General features: G+C 53.7%; 1 protein-coding gene across 7 annotated transcripts in view; it reads right to left on the bottom strand.

Moving 5' to 3' along the window:
• Positions 1-17,306, bottom strand: part of HECTD4 (HECT domain E3 ubiquitin protein ligase 4) — a 171,890-nt gene continuing 154,584 nt past the window's right edge. For 6 of the 7 annotated variants that reach the window (XM_043968519.1, XM_043968548.1, XM_043968540.1 and 3 more), the window contains exons 62-76: positions 16,121-16,328; positions 12,433-12,656; positions 12,164-12,315; positions 10,493-10,599; positions 8,804-8,927; positions 6,774-6,964; positions 6,119-6,265; positions 5,415-5,534; positions 5,164-5,319; positions 3,730-3,833; positions 3,322-3,543; positions 1,630-1,796; positions 1,231-1,426; positions 470-692; positions 1-279 (exon numbers count right to left, since the gene is read on the bottom strand). In XM_043968519.1, coding sequence (XP_043824454.1) covers positions 143-279; positions 470-692; positions 1,231-1,426; positions 1,630-1,796; positions 3,322-3,543; positions 3,730-3,833; positions 5,164-5,319; positions 5,415-5,534; positions 6,119-6,265; positions 6,774-6,964; positions 8,804-8,927; positions 10,493-10,599; positions 12,164-12,315; positions 12,433-12,656; positions 16,121-16,328 — 2,478 coding nt within the window. In that variant the 3' untranslated portion in view covers positions 1-142. The remainder of the gene's footprint in view (positions 280-469; positions 693-1,230; positions 1,427-1,629; positions 1,797-3,321; positions 3,544-3,729; positions 3,834-5,163; positions 5,320-5,414; positions 5,535-6,118; positions 6,266-6,773; positions 6,965-8,803; positions 8,928-10,492; positions 10,600-12,163; positions 12,316-12,432; positions 12,657-16,120; positions 16,329-17,306) is intronic. The other variant, XM_043968533.1, reaches the window with a different exon arrangement.

The raw sequence follows: 17,306 nt of genomic DNA, 5'->3' as shown, positions 1-17,306 counted from the left end.
CCAGGCTCGCGGAGGAGCCCCGTGTCCCCGCTCCTCCCAGGCGCTGCCTGCCCCCGGCGGGCTTCCCAGGCTGGCAGGCTTCTCCACGGCCGCTGCTCCTCGCGCCTCCAGGTGCCCTGGGCGGGCCCACACGCGCCTCTCCTCAGCCACTCAGGGGGTCCTCCCGGTAGTGGATGGCACAGCGCAGCTTCTCCAACATGATCTCCAGTGACGAGTACTGGGGGAGCTTGATCATGAACATGCAGGTCTCTACGCGGATGTACCGAGAGTCCGGGGAGCCTGCAAAACAGCCAGCCAGACGCTTGCATTAAGCTCTCTGGAAGCCAGCCCCTGCCCCTGCCCCTGCCCCTGCCCCTGCCCGCCCTGCCGGGGTCACGGAGATACAAAGGAAAACGGCCAATCCTGGGAAGGAGAGAGCAGCCGCCACGGGCTGGCTGAGAGCACGCTGGGTCCCAGGGGAGGAGGGTACCTGCGGTGCCGTCTGGGGGTGCGATCTTCATGGGGTACGGGGGCACATGGGCAGTGTCGGGACCTCCGTCTTTGCAGGGACAGGTGAAAGGGATGCGCTCCTGGTTGCAGGCAAACTTGATGAATTGGCAGAGTTCCTCCTGAGCAAACGTCTCCAGGGCACCCCAGAAGAACTCGATGTGTTGGTCGGTCTCCATCAGTCCCACTTGGTACATGGTGTGAGCCTGATGGGGACACAGAGCAAATCACCTTGGGATGAGCCAGCAGCATCCAGAGGCAGGGGACTGGCTGGCAAGAGGGTGACGGGCGCTGCCAACCAGGTCTGTTCTCTGCGTAGCCCAGCTCCTGAGCGATTAGAGGCCCTGAGAACGGGCAGTGGTGTCCAGGGTGGCAGCCCCCGGGAGGCCAGGCGGGGCCCCAGCACAGGCCTGCCCTCGACGCCCCCTTGACAACACCGCTCCTCCCTGTCTCTCTAGGAAGCCACAGCAACACCTCCCACCATCTCCTGATTCTGGGTCTTGTGTGTGACTGCCCCCCCCCTGCCCCCTTCTCCACATGCCGTGTGCCTCCTCCCTTAGAAGGGAGCTTCCTGGGGGCAGGCCCGGGCACCCAGCACCATGCTGGCCACTTCACAAGCCTTTGCTGACAGAAGCCCTTCTTGGTGGGAAGGGGGCTGAGGCCTCCTGTCAGGGCCTTCTTTCGGGGGAGGATGATGCCTGGGGGCCCCCCCCCCCAACTCTGGCCGGCCTTTGGCCCTTCTACCTTCAGAAACTCCAGGTTGATGTAAGGGAGGCCACAGGTGCGAAGCTCCATCTCCAGAGGGCTGAGGGTGGTGAGGAGCTGCAGGGGGATGATGGAGCCCAGGCCCGCCCGGACGGCCATCACGCAGTCCTGGTTCTGCAGCTCGCGCAGCCGCAGGTTCCGGATGGCCATGGCATACACATCTTTGTTCTCCCACCTGGGGTGTGGGCGGGGCGAGGGAGAGAGGGGAGACTGAGGAGGGCTGAGCATCCGCAGAGGGCCCCTCCCTGGGGCCCGCCTTGTTTGGGGGCCACCCCACCCCTGCCCAGGACCTTCTCCCCAGGCCCATCTTTCACGCTCTAATTGCCCAGACTCCCTGTGGGTCTCCACCACCCCCGTCAGGGGGCAGAGGGGCCTCACCCGACAGGGATGTGCCTTCCTCGGGAGCACAGCTCCACCTCTTCGCCAGTCATGGTCAGGTAGGTGAACTTGCAGCAGGGTTTGTTGGGGGAGTCGGGGCTCTCGGTGACCAGATGCTGAGAGGCGATCTCGGCACACAGGGCCTCCAGTTCTGTCTCGTCAGTAATCTAGGGTGGGAGAGAGCCGGTCAGGAGAACTGCGGCAGGTGGGAACGCGGCCTTCCGTCCCATCGTGTCTATTATCGGCCCAAGAAGAGAATGTGACCATCGGAGGGCAGGGAAGTGCTTCCCCGTGCAATGGGACTCCCCCTGGTGCAGAGAGACAAGCATGGGGGCTCTACAAGGGCAGGAGGCCATGGGCCGCTTCTGTACTCCTGCTAGGAGGCACTTTGCGATGCATCCACTAAAAGCCAGCTTCTCTCAGGGTTATCTGGGCCAGAGACTAATTGGGAAGTCTGTCCATCTTCCAGGAGCCTGGCTTCCCCAGAGCCCTAGTTAGAGCAAGCAGGGATGTGAGAACAGCGAAGGGCTGGCCTTAGAACAGGGGATGTCAGCGCTGGAGGAGCCTTAGAACAGGGGATGTCAGAGCTGGGGGGGACCTTAGAACAGGGGATGTCAGAGCTGGGGGGGGACCTTAGAACAGGGGGCCCGAGATCAGGGGATGTCAGGCCTAGAACAGAGAATAACAGCCAGAGCTGATCTAGCCCAGCATACTCGTTTTACAGAATGGCCACAGAACTAAAACCGGACCGCCGACTTCCTGTGTATGCTCCCCCATGGCGAATGCTGCACTTAACCCATCAGCATCATCATCCCGACCAGAAGAGGAGCGGGACAGAGGCAGAGCCCAGACTCATTCTTTCGTCCCTGAGTGAGTGAGAAAAGGTCTGGTGGGCCTCTTGGCAAGGGCTCGTGAGCTCCTAACCGATTCTCTGCTAACTCCGTTTGAATGGGATGAATGGGTTTCCTTTGCCATCCTGCTAAATGTCTCACATTAAAATCCCGCTTCCGGGATCTCTGCTGCCCAAGGGGTCCAGGACAACCGAGGAGCCCCCAGCTTGTGGCCCCATCCGAGCTGTGAATGACCCAAGGCTGGCACTGTCAGTCATCATGCCCTCAGAGGTCAGCCTTCCTCCTCCAGAGATCTCAGCTTTTCAGGCTCCGGTGCTCACCCAGGCTCACAGGCTGTGACCAAGAGCTGGCACCCCTTAAACAGGACATGGCTGTGGAGGTTTGCACAGAGGTGCAACACACCTCCATGTGCATTTGCCCCCCACGGTCAAGGGTGACCCATGGAATCCACACCTGACCTGCTGCCCTAAACTCTGCCATCCCATGCTGCAGGCCAAGGGCTGCAAGAAGGGATGGAGAAGGCCTCCCGCCCTGGGCACCTCAGAGCTGGATGAGATCTCGGAGGTCATTTGGTCCATCCCCTCCGCCCGCCCTATGGACAGGTGTCCTTGCCTTCACCTGGTCAGAAGCCTGCAGGGAAGATGTGTGTGTGTGTGTGTGTGTGTGTGTGTGTGTGTGTGTGTGTGTGTGTTGGGGTCAGGGTGTCAGTGCGTGGACAGAGAGGGCGAGGCTTCCCCTGAGACCCCAGGGGCCTTCTCAGCCAGCCCCACGGGCTGCTGTCCCCTCAGGCCGAGGGCGCTGAGGGCACCGAGGGGCAGAGGGGCCGTGTGTCTCGACTCACGTTCTCAAACTTCTGGACGTAATTGTAGGTGAGGATGTCTGCTTCCTGGAGATCCAGGTCGGGGTCCAGGGGCTCGCCCACCAAGGTCTTCCAGAAGGAGGGCAGGAGGTCCAGGGGCAGGGGCACGTCGGCGCGGATGGCGATCCCCAGCAGCTGCCCGAAAAAGTGAAGCAGCTGCTCCTCTCCGTAGGAGATGGGGCTGGGAGTCAGGATATACTTGCCCTGGAAGGCAGAGCAGAGGCGGGTGAGGAGCAGGCCCTGACACGAGGGGAAGGGGGCCCCTTTAGGTCTCATCTCACGGGTGCTGAGCCCCGCCCAGATCACACGGGTGCCAAGGGGGAAGGGGGTGTTGGAAGCCAGCTCTGGGGCAGTGCCGCTCCCAGCCCCCACCTTGCTTGCACGTCTTACCTTATTTTTGTTGACAGCAGAACTGGGGCAAAGCAAGAGGAGGGACAAGGAAGAACTCTGCAGCTCTTTACACACCTGCCACAAAAAATGCCGGAAGGAACCACCTGCAAGACACACACCAAGAGGCTTCAGCCCCTAGCAGGCCCTGTGCGCTCTCCTGGACACTGCCTCTGGCCGCCTCCAGGGAGGGGCAGTAATCGGGGCCTGCCACGCTGGAGGAGGGGGGCGCGGGGTGGGGCAGCCGACTCCTGCCTCGGTTTCCGAGCTTGCCGAGGACCGTCGGCCCAGGGTCAGACCCACGGTGGAGCCCTCGCAGGCATGGAGAGGCGATGGCCAACTTCCCCTGTGCTCTCCTTAAGCCCCAGTACCCAGGGGAGGTAGAGGTGGGCCTCATCTACACTGGGGGGCGGGGCTCTTCCCCCCACCCCAAGTTTGCCAGGATGATGGACAGGCTTCTGGGGGCTGTGGCCACCCTGAAACAGCCCTCCAGCTTTAGCAGCCAAGCGTCCCTTCACTCAGGGCTTCTCCCTGCATGGGGCAAGGAGAGCTGCTCTGAAAGTCTGTGGGTCAGGGCAGTGTGTGTGTGGGGGGGTATTTCCTGATGCGCTGGGGTCAGGCCCCCAGAGTTTCCTCAGAACTTGCTTCAAGAAGAGTGTCAGCTCTTCTGATGACACAGGGTGTGTGGCCTGCCACTTGTGGCAAGGCCCCGCTTTGGTCTTTTCAGGGAACCCAAGGGCCCCAAAGAAAAGCTAAGATCATCAGAAGTAGCTCTGTTTAAAAATGCTTTTTTCTGGTGGGGCAATGGGGGTTAAGTGACTAGCCCAGGGTCACACAGCTAGTAAGTGTCAAATGTCTGAGGCCAAATTTGAACTCAGGTCCTCCTGAATCCACAGCTGGTGATCTAGCCACCATGCCACCTAGCTGCCCCTAAAAATGCCTTTAAAAAAAAAAATAAGGGATGACTCTGGGAGATGAGACGGGGAGAGGCACAGGGGAATCTCGGCAATATAAGAGGAATGATGACAATAACACCAGCGTTTATATGGTGCTTTGAGGTGTGCAAAGCACTTGACAAATAGCTCCTCGGATGCTCCCAACAACCCTGGGAGGTTTTACAGATGAGGAAATTAAGGCCGACTGGTGAAGGTTAAGTCACTTGCCCACTGTTACGTATCTCGGGCAGAACTGGAACTCGGTTCTCCTGACTCTAGGCCCAGTGCTCTATCTGTTGTGCCATTCAATTGTATGACAGGAACACAGGTCTGAGCCCCAGAGGGCCCCAGAGGTGTGCAGGGCCCCACAGGACACGGTCCAGCCCTCGGGTAACAGGGGCCACAGAGACACTTCTGGGGAAAGAAGAAACAAGGCTCCTGCCCGTGAGCTCCTGCTCGGCTGTGGGGAGTAGCCCGCAGGGCACACTTCCCCACTACTCACTGGTGCCATGGACTTCCTCTCCCGTGAAGCGGATGTTGAATGCATAGGTGGGGTCGCCCCCACTGGCCAGTTTGACACAGAGCTGGGATGATGGGACGGAAGACAGCTGCCGGGCCGCCTGACAGAAGTAGGAGTTTTCTGAAGAGCGGATCTCACCTGTGCAGAGAGAAGGGCATTAGGTTCACAGGGTGGCCGGGCTGGGATCCTCAGGGTGAGGCTGCCTCTCCAGGGGAGACGGTGCCACGTCCTACCTCCCACGATTTCCAGAGGGTCCAGGGTGATTTCCGGGGCGGCGTGGTCTGCTGTCCTCTGCACGGTAGCATTTAGCACCCGATTCATCACGGTCACTTTGGTGTCGTAGAAGATCAGCCCTAGGAAAGAGAGGCCAGAGCGCCTTCACAAACACCTTCCTACTCGTCATGCCTGGCGCTACTCCACCTGCTCTGCCCTCGCCATCTCACCCAGGCTGGCAGAATGGTGGCCCCTCACAGGCCCAGGCCATCGGCCGCTGGAGTGGGAGCTTTCATCTGCTCTGTTTTCCCAGCCAGGGCTGGCTGGCTCCTTTTCCTCATCTCATCTCCCCATCTCCACTCCCTGCACCGGTCCAGGACTCGGTTTGGACACCCATTTGGCTCAGCATCCCCAAGGCCGAGTGACCCACCAGCACAAGGGCCTACAGGTGGGCGCCCTTCTCTCGTCACAGGCTTTTGGCCCAGGGGCATTTCCACACTCGAGCTGAGGCTGGGAGGTGAGGATTTCTGAGCAGTGCTTCCCCCAGCAGCCTTGGCGGTCTCTCTCGAGACCCTTTCTAGCCCACATTCTACAGCTCTGACAAGACAGCACGTGTCTGGTTACCCAAGGAGGGTGATCAGACCACACCCGGCTGCTGGCCTCATCGGCGTCTGCCTTCAGCCTGAGCCTCTAGAAGCCCCAGGACCCCAGTGGAGATCCTGACCTTTGGCCTCCTGCAGTAAGGCAGCGATGCTGTTGGAGAACACGTCGGTCTGCCGCAGCTCCACCAGGGGCAGGAAGAATGTCTCCAGGGTGGTGTTCAGGGACTGGAGCAGAGCAAAGCGCAGACGTAAGCTTTCGATGGGAACATCTAAGGCAGCAATAACGAAGGGAGTTAGGACACAACCAGGCAGCCTGGGTGACTGCTGCTACTTCACACTCTCAGAGGTATATATATATATGTGTGTGTGTGTGTGTGTGTGTGTGTGTGTGTGTACACAGGTACATACTCAGGGGCAAAGACTCTGCCCCTGCAGGCAGGCCCACTCTGGGCCCCAGGGGGGTGAGGGGTGACCCCGGGGCCTCGCCACACCCAGGTGAGGATCAAATGAAACAACAGCCGTGAATCAGCCATTTTAATTCGTTTAGCGATTTCCAAGCTCCCTATCTGCCTCTCCTTGCCTTTCCTCCCAGAGAATTCTCACAGGCTCATTGGGAGATGGCCTTTTTTTAGCAGGCAGCGTCACTAGCCCGCCTCCCTTAGTGGAAGGCCCCCAGCAGAGCCCCTGGACAATCTGGCCTTGTTCACTCTAAGCCCAGAGCAGTAGACACCGGGTCCCACAAGCACAGGGGCGATGCCCCTGACCAGGCCCACGTACTCAGGAGACAGGTGACTCTGGGGTCAGCAGCATCTGCAGGGTCTAAGTACACTTCGTGGGGGTGAAGCCGGGCAGGGGTGATGGCCAGATGACGACAGAGACGGTTGATGTACTGGACAAGTGCGACATCCATCTCTAGAGTCCACTTCCTGGATGTTTTCTGGGCATATCGGGCATCGATGCAGGCGCACCTAAAGAGCAATGACGTTAGATGCTAGGAACTGGGATTTAGGGGAATGTGTGGAGGCAGCCCCGTCCCTGGAGCCATGGGCCAAATGTACACAGCCCAGGGTCTGTGGGCTTCCTAGGAAACCCCTGCCTTTCTGGAGAATTCAGTTCAGCCAAGGTCTCCCGGCCTCAGGGCCTCCAGCAGGCCTGAGCATAAAGTAGGGGGAGGAGAGAAGGCACATGACCTGTGCCTGCAGCTGGGCCTCGAACTGAGTGCAACAGCGGCTTGGAGACCTAGAGCTTCCTGGGGTGTCAGCCTAGAGAAGGACGACTAGAATGCCAGCGGTGCTTCCCCCAGCCTGTGGTGGCCGACAGAGGCCGCTCAGAGGCTGAGCCCCAGCGCACTCCAGGGAGGGGGGACTCTTTGGAAGGCAGGTCTGGCTCCGTCTCTCTGGAGGAAGCACATCTGCTTTACAGGCACCTGGGCAGAGACCTGACAGGTGGTGCACAGAGGGCCCCAAAGCTCTGCTAAGGGACAGCTATTGCAGTGAGGCACAATCAGTCCCTTTCTAGGCATTCAAGGGTTTGAGTTCTGTCCCCCTTAAACCATGATCTTCACTTCCAAAGAAACACAAATGGGGGGCAGCTAGGTGGTGCCAGCCCTGGATTCAGGAGGACCTGAGTTCAAATCCGGCCTCAGACACTTGACACTGACTAGCTGGGTGACCCTGGGCAAGTCACTTAACCCTCATTGCCCTGCAAAAAAGAAGAAAAATAAAAAAGAAACACAAGTGCTCCTTTAAATGCACGAATAAATTCCAACTACTGGTATCTTTGATGTCAGAGAAGCCAACCAGTTCCTGAGCAGCCCATTGTGACTCAGGTCTGAGCTGCTGGAAACAGAAGAGAAATCTCTCCTTTTGAGGGCAGTGCCAGGTCTCTGGGGGAGCTTGGCCCAGAGGAAGCCAGTGGAAGCTGTGGCAGGGTAGCCTGGGGCGGGGGAATTTCTTTTGCTTTAGCAGTTTTTCTGCTTGAAATATAGATCCAACTGGGAAGGAGAGAGAACTATTGAATGGGCCCTGGAGATCCAGCTGTTGGGGAAACCATGAGGGTCAAGTGGTCAGCAAGGCAGGAGTGGGCAAGATTAACTCAGGTCCTAGGACAACAAGTCTGCCAAGGGCCAGCTCCTCTCGGCTTATCTGGCCTCATTCTAAGGACTGATGGCCAGTTAGAAGAAGAAAAAGATGACAGTGATGGAGAATCCACCTACTTAGCTAAAGATAAAGGTCAACAGGACCTACCTAGAAGGGAAGCCAAGATGAACAGCAACTGTGTGAAGCTAACTTGGACAAGAGACAGAGGCAGGGATGTGCTGACACGCTGAGGCAATGACTGGCTAATGAGGGCCAGACCTACCCCTACCCCAGCCCCGCCCTGAGACAGACCACATGGGCCTGATGATTGGCTGACCCTCGGGGAGGAGTGTCATGGGGCTACAAGAAGGGTGGAATGGGGGTGATGGGCTCTAACACCCTTTTGGGGCCCAGGGGTGGTACTGCCTACATTTGTGCCACTCACCCATCCTTGGGAGTCTGTGACTCTGGCTCTCCATGGGGGGGATGGAAAGGGGCTAACATGGATCAGTGAATGCCTGGCTCACTGGCTGGCGAGGGGAAAAGGAAGGGAGAAAAAGAATCTCTGAGCACTTTGCACAATGCTTGGTATACAGCAGGTGCTCAATCAATGCCTATCCCATCAGAGACACCACAAGAGGGGAGAACAATCCAAGCCTCCCCAGGTTATGACTTCCGGCCATCCAAGTCAGACACCTCTGACAGGAAAAGCAGGGGTGACCCACCTACCTTTCAAAATGAAGGTCATAGCCACAGGATAAAATCGCCCTCCAGACGCTGCGAATGTCTTGCTTGGCTCGATCAACCACAAATTTGTGAAATCCCTCCAGGGTCAGATACTTTTCCTCAGGGACTGGGGAGAAACGGTGTCCTCAGGCAAGCCATGGAAGTCCCTGGCACTGCCCCCCCCCCCCCCCCGCATCACCTCCCACTGGTGCCCTGGAAGCACGCCACTTCACTCGAGCCAGATGTTTCTGAACCAATGCTGTGAGTTCCCACCTCTACGCTTGTGCTCATGCAGCTGGTGCTTCGAGGCAGGAGACTCTCCTTGACTGGGAATCTTTGAAAGGGGCCTAGGTGACAATTTGTCTGGAACATTATATGGGGAATTCCCACTCGGGTGCAAGCTGGACTCGACGACTTCTCTTGTTTTTTTCCCCCCAACTCTGAGATTCTGGGGAAAGGCCCTGGCTCAGTCTCTGCCCATCTCTCAAACTTCCTTCATGAAGCCCGCCCTGGTCGTCTCATCTCTAAATCCCTAATGAACTTTATTGACCCATCTCTCATGGCACTGAACCTACACAGAGAGGGACGAGAGCTGTAATGTCACTGGCAAAGGGAACTTTGGGCTGAGGAGACTCCTTACGTCACTGCTGAGTGGCAGCTTTGGGGATATGCCCAGGGGCAGAGAAGGGGGCATTTCTCACTCATCTTCCTGGCTCCAAGGCCAGCTCTCAATTCACTCACCATTCTACCTCCATATCCTGCCGTATTCTGGGCAAAGCGAGTCCTTCTCTTTGGCCCTCTTGGCCACTAACTAAGCACGCTGAGAACAGGGGATTGGGGCGTTTCCTGTCCCTTTTCAGCTTGTAGCCACACTAAACCCATCCATAACTCCAGGGCTGGGATGACCCAAGGGGCACTAAGACTTTCCCCCCCATCTTTAGGAGCTGTCAGAACATTTTAGCACTCCCTAACCCTTAGCCACAGCTGCTCGAATGTCCGATTTTCCCAGTTTCTTCTTTTCCTCTTCAGATTCTCTCTCCCCTGGGAGCCACGCCTGAATCCTTAAACCGTTTTCTTAACACAGTTTGCACTGATCTCTAAGAATGTTTGGTCCAACAAACTGCCACCTTTGTGTTGCACCTACTATGTGCAGAGAGCTGTGCAAGGCGCTGGGGGAGAGACAAAGACACGTCTCTGTTGCCCCAAAGCCATTGATGGGGTCTGGGAAAACGCACCCTCCTCTTCATCACAGTTCTTGGAACTTCAGGAGACTTCCAAGCTAAGTCAGAGAATCTCGAGATTCAAGGGGATCTCAGAGACCACCCAGTAAACAACTGCTCACCTAGTAGATGCCGGGCACTCTGCTAGGTGCTGGGGATCTGAACATGACAAATCCCATTCCTAACCCTCAAGAAGCTTATACTCTACCAGAATCAGGAATCCCCCCTGAGGATTCTGCAATGGGAAGGGAGCAATCTGCCCCTCGCTGCAGGTGGTGTTCCACCACGCTGCCAGTGCTGCCAGTGTTGGCTTTAGCAGGACCCCCAGGCCATGCTTGTCTGACCTCGAGTTCTCAGGACAAGCAATGCCTCAGCTGGACAGCGCCATGTGCCAGGGCCCACGTGGCCCTCTGGCATGGGGACAGGCTCTGAGGCCAAAGCTTTCCGTCCCTTCCCCTTGCTCCCTCCTCACCTTCTTGTTTTTTGGTGGGGGATTTTTCGGGGTCCTTTTCATCAGGCTTACTCTTCTCTGGTGACTTGGGCTTCACAATTGGCTTCTTCTCACTTAAAGCCGTCCTGCTACAAAACCAAAGGTTTGGATGAAACCGTTTCTGCCTGAGGCAGATGCAGAAAAGCAGCTTTCTGGTTTCCCTTGGTACGCTCTGGGAGGAAGATTTATTAAGAAAATAAACAGAGCAGCGATAGCACTACTAGGTCTGTATCCCAAAGGGGAAAGGACCCACATATACAAAGCTATTGATAGCACCTCTTTGTGGTGGGCAAAGCATTGGAAACTGAGGAGATGCCCATCCACTGGGGAATGGCTGAACAAGCTGTAGTATATGATTGTCATGGAAGACTATTGTGCTTGAAGAATGATGAGCAGAGCAGGCAGATTTCAGAAAAACCTGGAAAGACCGAAGTGGACTCATGCTGAGTGAAGTGAGCAGAACCAGGAGAACATCGTACACAGTAACAGAAACATTGTGTGATGATCAACTGTGATAGACTTGGCTCTTCTCAGTGGTGCAATGACCCAAAACAATTACAAAGAACTCACGATAGAAAATGTTCTCCACATCCAGAGAAAAGAACCGTGGATTCTAAATGCAGACGGAACCAGACTGTTTCTACTTTTGTTTGTGTTTTTGGTTTGAGGTTTTTCCCTTTTGTTCTAATTCTTCTTTCACAGCATGACTAATGCAAAAATATGTTTAATGTGATTGTACATATATAACCTATATCAGATTGCTTCCTGTCTTGGAGAGGGGGGAGAGAGGGAGAAAAATTTGGAACTAAAAATCTTCTGGAAACAAATGTTGAAAACTATCTCTGTAACTGGAAAAAAGTAGACAGAGTTGATTGAAGTCTGTTTAAAGAACTTGAGAATTAGATGTTTCCAGACACCCAGAGGATTGCCTGTTGATCTACTATCGGATCAGAAGGTACTTTGATAGAATCATTCAGACAGTTCTGTTCAATTCAACAAATGCCCCAGGTCTAGTTCATGCAGCGACCCTTGCCCAGCCAGCTAAGACTTTGGTTATGTGGACTTGAGGGTGACAGAACTTGGAGAAGAAGCTCCGAGGATGGACAAGATATGGGAATATTGAGGCCTTGGCTCAAGCCTCAGCTCTGGCCCTTCTGAGATTAGGACAAATCTAGGTTCTCTGAGCCTCGGTTTCATTATCAGTAAAATGAAGACAAGGATACTCACACTATAGAGATATGAGCTCGTGTTCTTATCAAACGATTCTAGAGCATTCTAAGCCCCCTTCTGTAAGAATCCTTTCCACCTGAGTGCCTCCCCTGTTAATTATCTCCAATGGCTCCTGGCTACGTCTTGCCTATTCATGATTGTCAGCGTGTTGTCTCCCCCATTAGACTGTAAGCTCTCTGAGGGCCGTGACTGTCCCTCGCCTTTCATTGTCTTCCCAGTACTTATGCCTGGCTCACAGCAGGGGATGTGTTTTCACTGTGTGTCTCAGCTGAACTAAGCATCAATCCCTGTGCTGGAAAGCAGAGACCTCAGAGGCCCGACTGCAGCACGATTAGGAGAAGCCTTGGGTGTGTGTCTGAAACCAAAAACCCCTTTGGGGCATAGGTGCTGCCATGGAGGGTGGTAGGCGCCTGCGATGCTCACCTGACGCTGTTGAGCACAGACTTCTCCTTGGTGGGGGGCTTCGTCATGGGCCGCTTGGTGCTCACCACCTTCACAGGGTGCTGTTCTTTGCCCGCCTTGTTGTATTTGCTCTTGTCAAACTTGGGCTTGGGCACACCGTATTTCCTCAGGATCTTCCCACAGAAGAGGAGTGGTTAGTTCTGGGGCTCCAGCTCCTGCACTCCCAGCCACTCCCTAGGGATGCGGAGCCACAAGCAGGCTTTCCTTAGGGGAGGGAGGGGCAGGCTTACCTGGGTGAGTTGGTCCTCCAGCACCTTTTTTGGGGGGCGCACGTTGGTGAAGAACACATGAAGCAGGTTTCCAGGAGTCTGGGAGTTGATCTGCTCCTTGCTGAGATAGATGTCAGAGACTTTAATGGGCTTGGCTGGCGTCAGGCTGAGCATCTGCTCCGAGTGGACACAACTTTTAAATATGTCTGTGAGGACCTCTCGAGCCCCGGGCACCAGCTTCTCTCCTGGAATGGAGAGAGAGGGACAGAACTGTAGGATTAACATGGTGTCTGCAGGAAGAGACAGGTGGTTTGCCCATAAGTCCTTTTGAATACGACAGAGAAGTATTTACATATTTAAGAGTAAATATTGAAGACACATGGAAAGGAGATGTGGAAAACTCAGTGATAATCAACCAGTCACCATTGATTAAATGCCTAACGTGCCAGGCTCTGTGCTCAGTGCTGGGGGATACAAGACGAGGCCAAAGTCAGTCCCTGCCCTTGAGAAGCCCACAACCTACCGGGGCAATATGCATACACAGGATAAATAGGAGACAATCGGGAGAGGGACGGCGCCAGCTGCTGAGGGCTTAGGAAAGGCTGCCATTAAGAGAAGGGATTTAGGGCAGCTAGGTGGTGCAGTGGATAGAGTACCGGCCCTGGAGTCAGGAGTACCTGAGTTCAAATCCGGCTTCAGACACTTAACATGTACTAGCTGTGTGACCCTGGGCAAGTCACTTAACCCCAATTGCCTCACTTTAAAAAAAAAAAAGAGAGAAGGGATTTACAGGAAGCCAAGGAGGTCAGGAGGGAGGATAGCTAGAGAACATGCTCAGAGCCAAGAGATGGAGCATCGTTCTTGTGGAACAGACATGAGGCCAGTGTCACTGGATGCCAGAGCACATGCTGAGGAGTGAAGGTGCAAGGAGCTGGAAAGGGGGGAGGGGGGCAACCGGAGCAGTCTGGATCTGATCCTGGAGATGACAGGGAGCCACTGGAGTTTATCGAGTAGGGCTGTGAGGTGGTCACACGTGTGCATTAGTGGCTGGTCAAAGGATGGGCCAGAGTGGGGAGAGACTTGAGGCAGGCAGAGTCACCAACAAGTCTTTGCAATAGTCCAGGTTTGAGATAACAAGAGCCTGCACCAGGCTGGGGACAGTGTCAGAGGAGAGAAGGGGGCCAGTTTGAGAGACGCTGCAATGGTGGAATCAACAGGTCTCGGCAACAGAACGGAGGAGATGAGGTAGAGCAGGATCACTTGTACACCGGGAGGGTAAGGACAACTTATCATGTGAAACAGGGGTGAAGGAGGAGAGAGGTAGAAGGCACCAGAGGGATGAGGTGGAGGAGAGAAGGAGCTCACTGAGCAATTGGTCTTAACGCCCTTTTCTGAGAAAGTGGGAGAGAGAGGAGACATGGGAAGTCTAAGGAGGGCTATGGTGGTTTGGAATTGCTGCTGTGGAGAGGAGCAGAGTGAGTCACCAAGGGAAGTAGCGGAGGACAGCTGAGCAGCAGCAAGGGCCTTGTTTAGCTTGTGTGACATAAGTCTATAGTGGACCCAGGCAGAACAACTGCATGATTTCCTCCACCTTCATTCAGCAGGTGTATACCTACAACAGGTGATGAGTGGGGGAAGCAATCTGAGGCTTAGGTGGGGATAACTGGAGATATGATAAGGGGGGAGGGATTTAAGAGAGGAAAACAGTGTTCATTAAGGGTTCAAGGGGGGAAAAGAGGAGAGTGGTTAGTGTAGGGCAAATGGCTTGGGAGAGAACCAAGGAGCCACACTGAGGATGAGGAGAATCAAGTTATATAAGAAAAGGAAGATGGGAAAAGTCAATGGATCATGGGCAGATAAGGAGATTTCTGAATTCTTGAATATGAAGGTGTTCCACATTGGGGGTGATGGCAAGACTGAGGGCATGACCTTCTTTGTGTGTGGCTGGAAGGGGGGGTGGTGGAGGAGTAGCCCATAGGAGGAGAGTAGGTTGAAGAAGGGCGTTTGAGGAAGAACCAATATGCATATTGAAGTCCCCTAGGGAAAAAGTGGGAGAGGAGGGAAAGATTGCAAGCCAACATACAGACTCATTGAAGAAGGTAGGGGAATAACCTGGGGGGACAGGGGTGCTGGAGACAACAGCTACGGGGATTTTGATTGGGTGGTAGATGTGAACAGCAAGACCCTCCAAGAAAGAGATGAAAGAAGGGAAAACCTAGAAATGGCAATGGGGAGCCCGAAGTATTCCTGCTTCTCTGTGGAGGATGAGAACAGGTGGAGCTGATATGGAAATGATAACATCCATGAGGTTACAGCAACACTCCATGTGATCATCAAAGAACATGTTACTTTGGCCTTTCAGCACTCGCTCTTGCTTTCTGCACTTTCCTAATGGGGCAAATCTGCTTCTCAGGCACCATTTTGTGTGGCTCCAGAAGACAGTCTCATAGTTTCTCAGCAAAATTCATCATCTCCTTTCCTTTCTCTATTTTCTTAAAGGCTAATTCTCTTAGGGGACATGATGAATATGGTCCCTCAGACAGGTTGATAATGACATAGAAACCAAAGCCAGGCCAGAATGTAGCATAAACAGCACAAAGTACTATTCGATGGCAATGAGTATGATTCAAATGGTCATGTCCAGTTCTGTGTGGCACGTACTTTTTTCCCCCTAATTAACTAACTAATTAATTAATTTTTGGGTGAGGCAATTGGGGTTAAGTGACTTGCCCAGGGTCACACAGCTAGTAAGTGTTAAGTGTCTGAGGCCGTATTTGAACTCAGGTCCTCCTGAATCCAGGGCTGGTGCTCTATCTACTGCACCACCTAGCTGCCCCAGCATGCACTTTTAAAAAATGCTGACTATACATCCACTAAAGCAAGGCTTTGTTAGATTTTTTAAATGCTACATATAATTGCGAGGTACAGGAGGTTTCTACCTTCCTATAATTAGGAAATAAAATTAATTGATATAAATGCAACACACGGAAAGACCAGCCAGAGAGAAATGTGAAAGAAGACAGGCTGAGGCCCAAGAGACCACCAGTAGATGGTGAGTCAGCAATACGTGGCTGTGATGAAAAGAACCAGCACACTCATGGGCTGGCCCAGCAAGACCCATCGTACCCACAGGGGAATGTTTCTTTTGGAGCCAGTATTGCCAGAAATGTCATCAGGACTAGGTCTAGTCTAAACTCTGCTGTTTGGGAGGACAGGACAGAGAGACAGAACGCTAATGGAGGTGGCAGTTCCACTGCAAGAGAAAGCTCAGGAATCAGTATCCTTAAGCACATGAACAAAGTCATAGCCAGGAAAGTATTGAAAAGATTCTATTCATTGGCTCTAGAGAACAGAACAAAATAAATGTAACCGCCTGGTTACAACTCCTTGACCAAAAATAAGACTACATACTGTAATGACCCATTAAAGGAGGCCCAAGGAAATCTTTTCTTGGTTGGATGATTCATTCCCTGGGCTGTGTTGGTTTGAAGGGAGGCCTGGCTGAGGGAGGAATTTCTCTCTACAGCAGAAGCAGTTATACAAAAAGAAAAAAAAATTAACATGTTCCTGACGTGCAAAAGATCACCCTGATCTTTGAAAGGGTTATTGTATTTTGGAAAAAACAAAGGAATTCCAATACCACACCTTGACCTCAGTCCAGTAAATGCTAAACCCAGCTCCCAGCAAGTATTTCTAGAGAGCGCCACACCTTTAATAGATTTGTCGTTGAAATAGTCCTCTAGTCCTGGGCTGCCTTGGGTATCAAATAAACTCTGGTTTACTGTTGACACAGTTAAAATTTCTTCAGTTGACATTTCCATCAATTCATCTTCACCATCCAGGCTTGACAGACCAATGAGATCATTGTTGTTAAACAGACTTGCTCGGATCTTCTCAATTTTGGCCCGGGAGCGTATCTGTGTGAATAATGAAGAGGGTCACTTGGAGCTTTGGCAGAAAAAGAATCACTCAGTGCCACAGAGATCCGTTTCTTCCTCCCCTATCTCTGAACTGTCTACTTGTCTTTCCTCTTACTGAAGGTGGTTTCTAGCTATCTAATCCCATGACCACGTGAGGCTGGCGGTATCGGGTTGGCCGATTCACAAAGAGCACACTAGCTTGGCTGTTCAAATAAGACAAAGCTTGGCGTAACCTGTGCATCCCGCTGGGCCTGCAGCAGCCCTCTGCAACTGTCCCTGTGGCTTTGGGCCCTGAGAGCGATACGGTCCCCTCACTATGCATACTCTCTGAATTCATGGCCCAGCCTTTAAAGCCCAAGCCCGTAAGACCACTTTGTCCAGAGCACATTCCCTTCCTCTTCCAACGAACAGTAACCTCACCCTAGTCATGTCTAGAATGCATGGAGCACTTCGTTTGGTAACTGGGATGCTTCCTAAGGGCATAAGGCTGTTTCTAATCTACATTTTCTGTTGCCCCCCAGTTCCCGTTGAGTGATGTGATTTGTACACAGCAGGCACTTCATGATGGTGGACTGTATTGTTCTGCTGCATTTAGCTCAACTTGGGTCAGTGCTATCCCATCAATACAGGGGCTAAGTGGATACAGCATTGGACATGGAGTCAAGAATAACAACCAGTCTACTAGATGCCAGGAATTGTGCTAAGTGCTTTATAATTATTCACGTGTGCTGTTATTAGCCCTGTTTTACAGATAAGGAAACTGAGGCAGGCAGGGATTAAGTGACTTGCCCAAGGTCACAGAGCTAGTGTCTAAGACCAGATCTGAACTCAGGCCTCCCTGCCTTCAGGACCAGCACACTGTCCACTGAATCACTTAGCTGCCTTCTTCTCAGGAAGATCTGAGCTCAAATCCTGCCCCAGATTCTCCCTAGCTGTGTGACCCTGCACAAGTCATTTCACCTCTGCCTGTCTCAG

Source organism: Dromiciops gliroides, chromosome 1, assembly GCF_019393635.1.
Source record: "Dromiciops gliroides isolate mDroGli1 chromosome 1, mDroGli1.pri, whole genome shotgun sequence".
NCBI lineage: Eukaryota > Metazoa > Chordata > Mammalia > Microbiotheria > Microbiotheriidae > Dromiciops > Dromiciops gliroides.
This window is presented reverse-complemented; position numbering and strand designations above follow the sequence as displayed.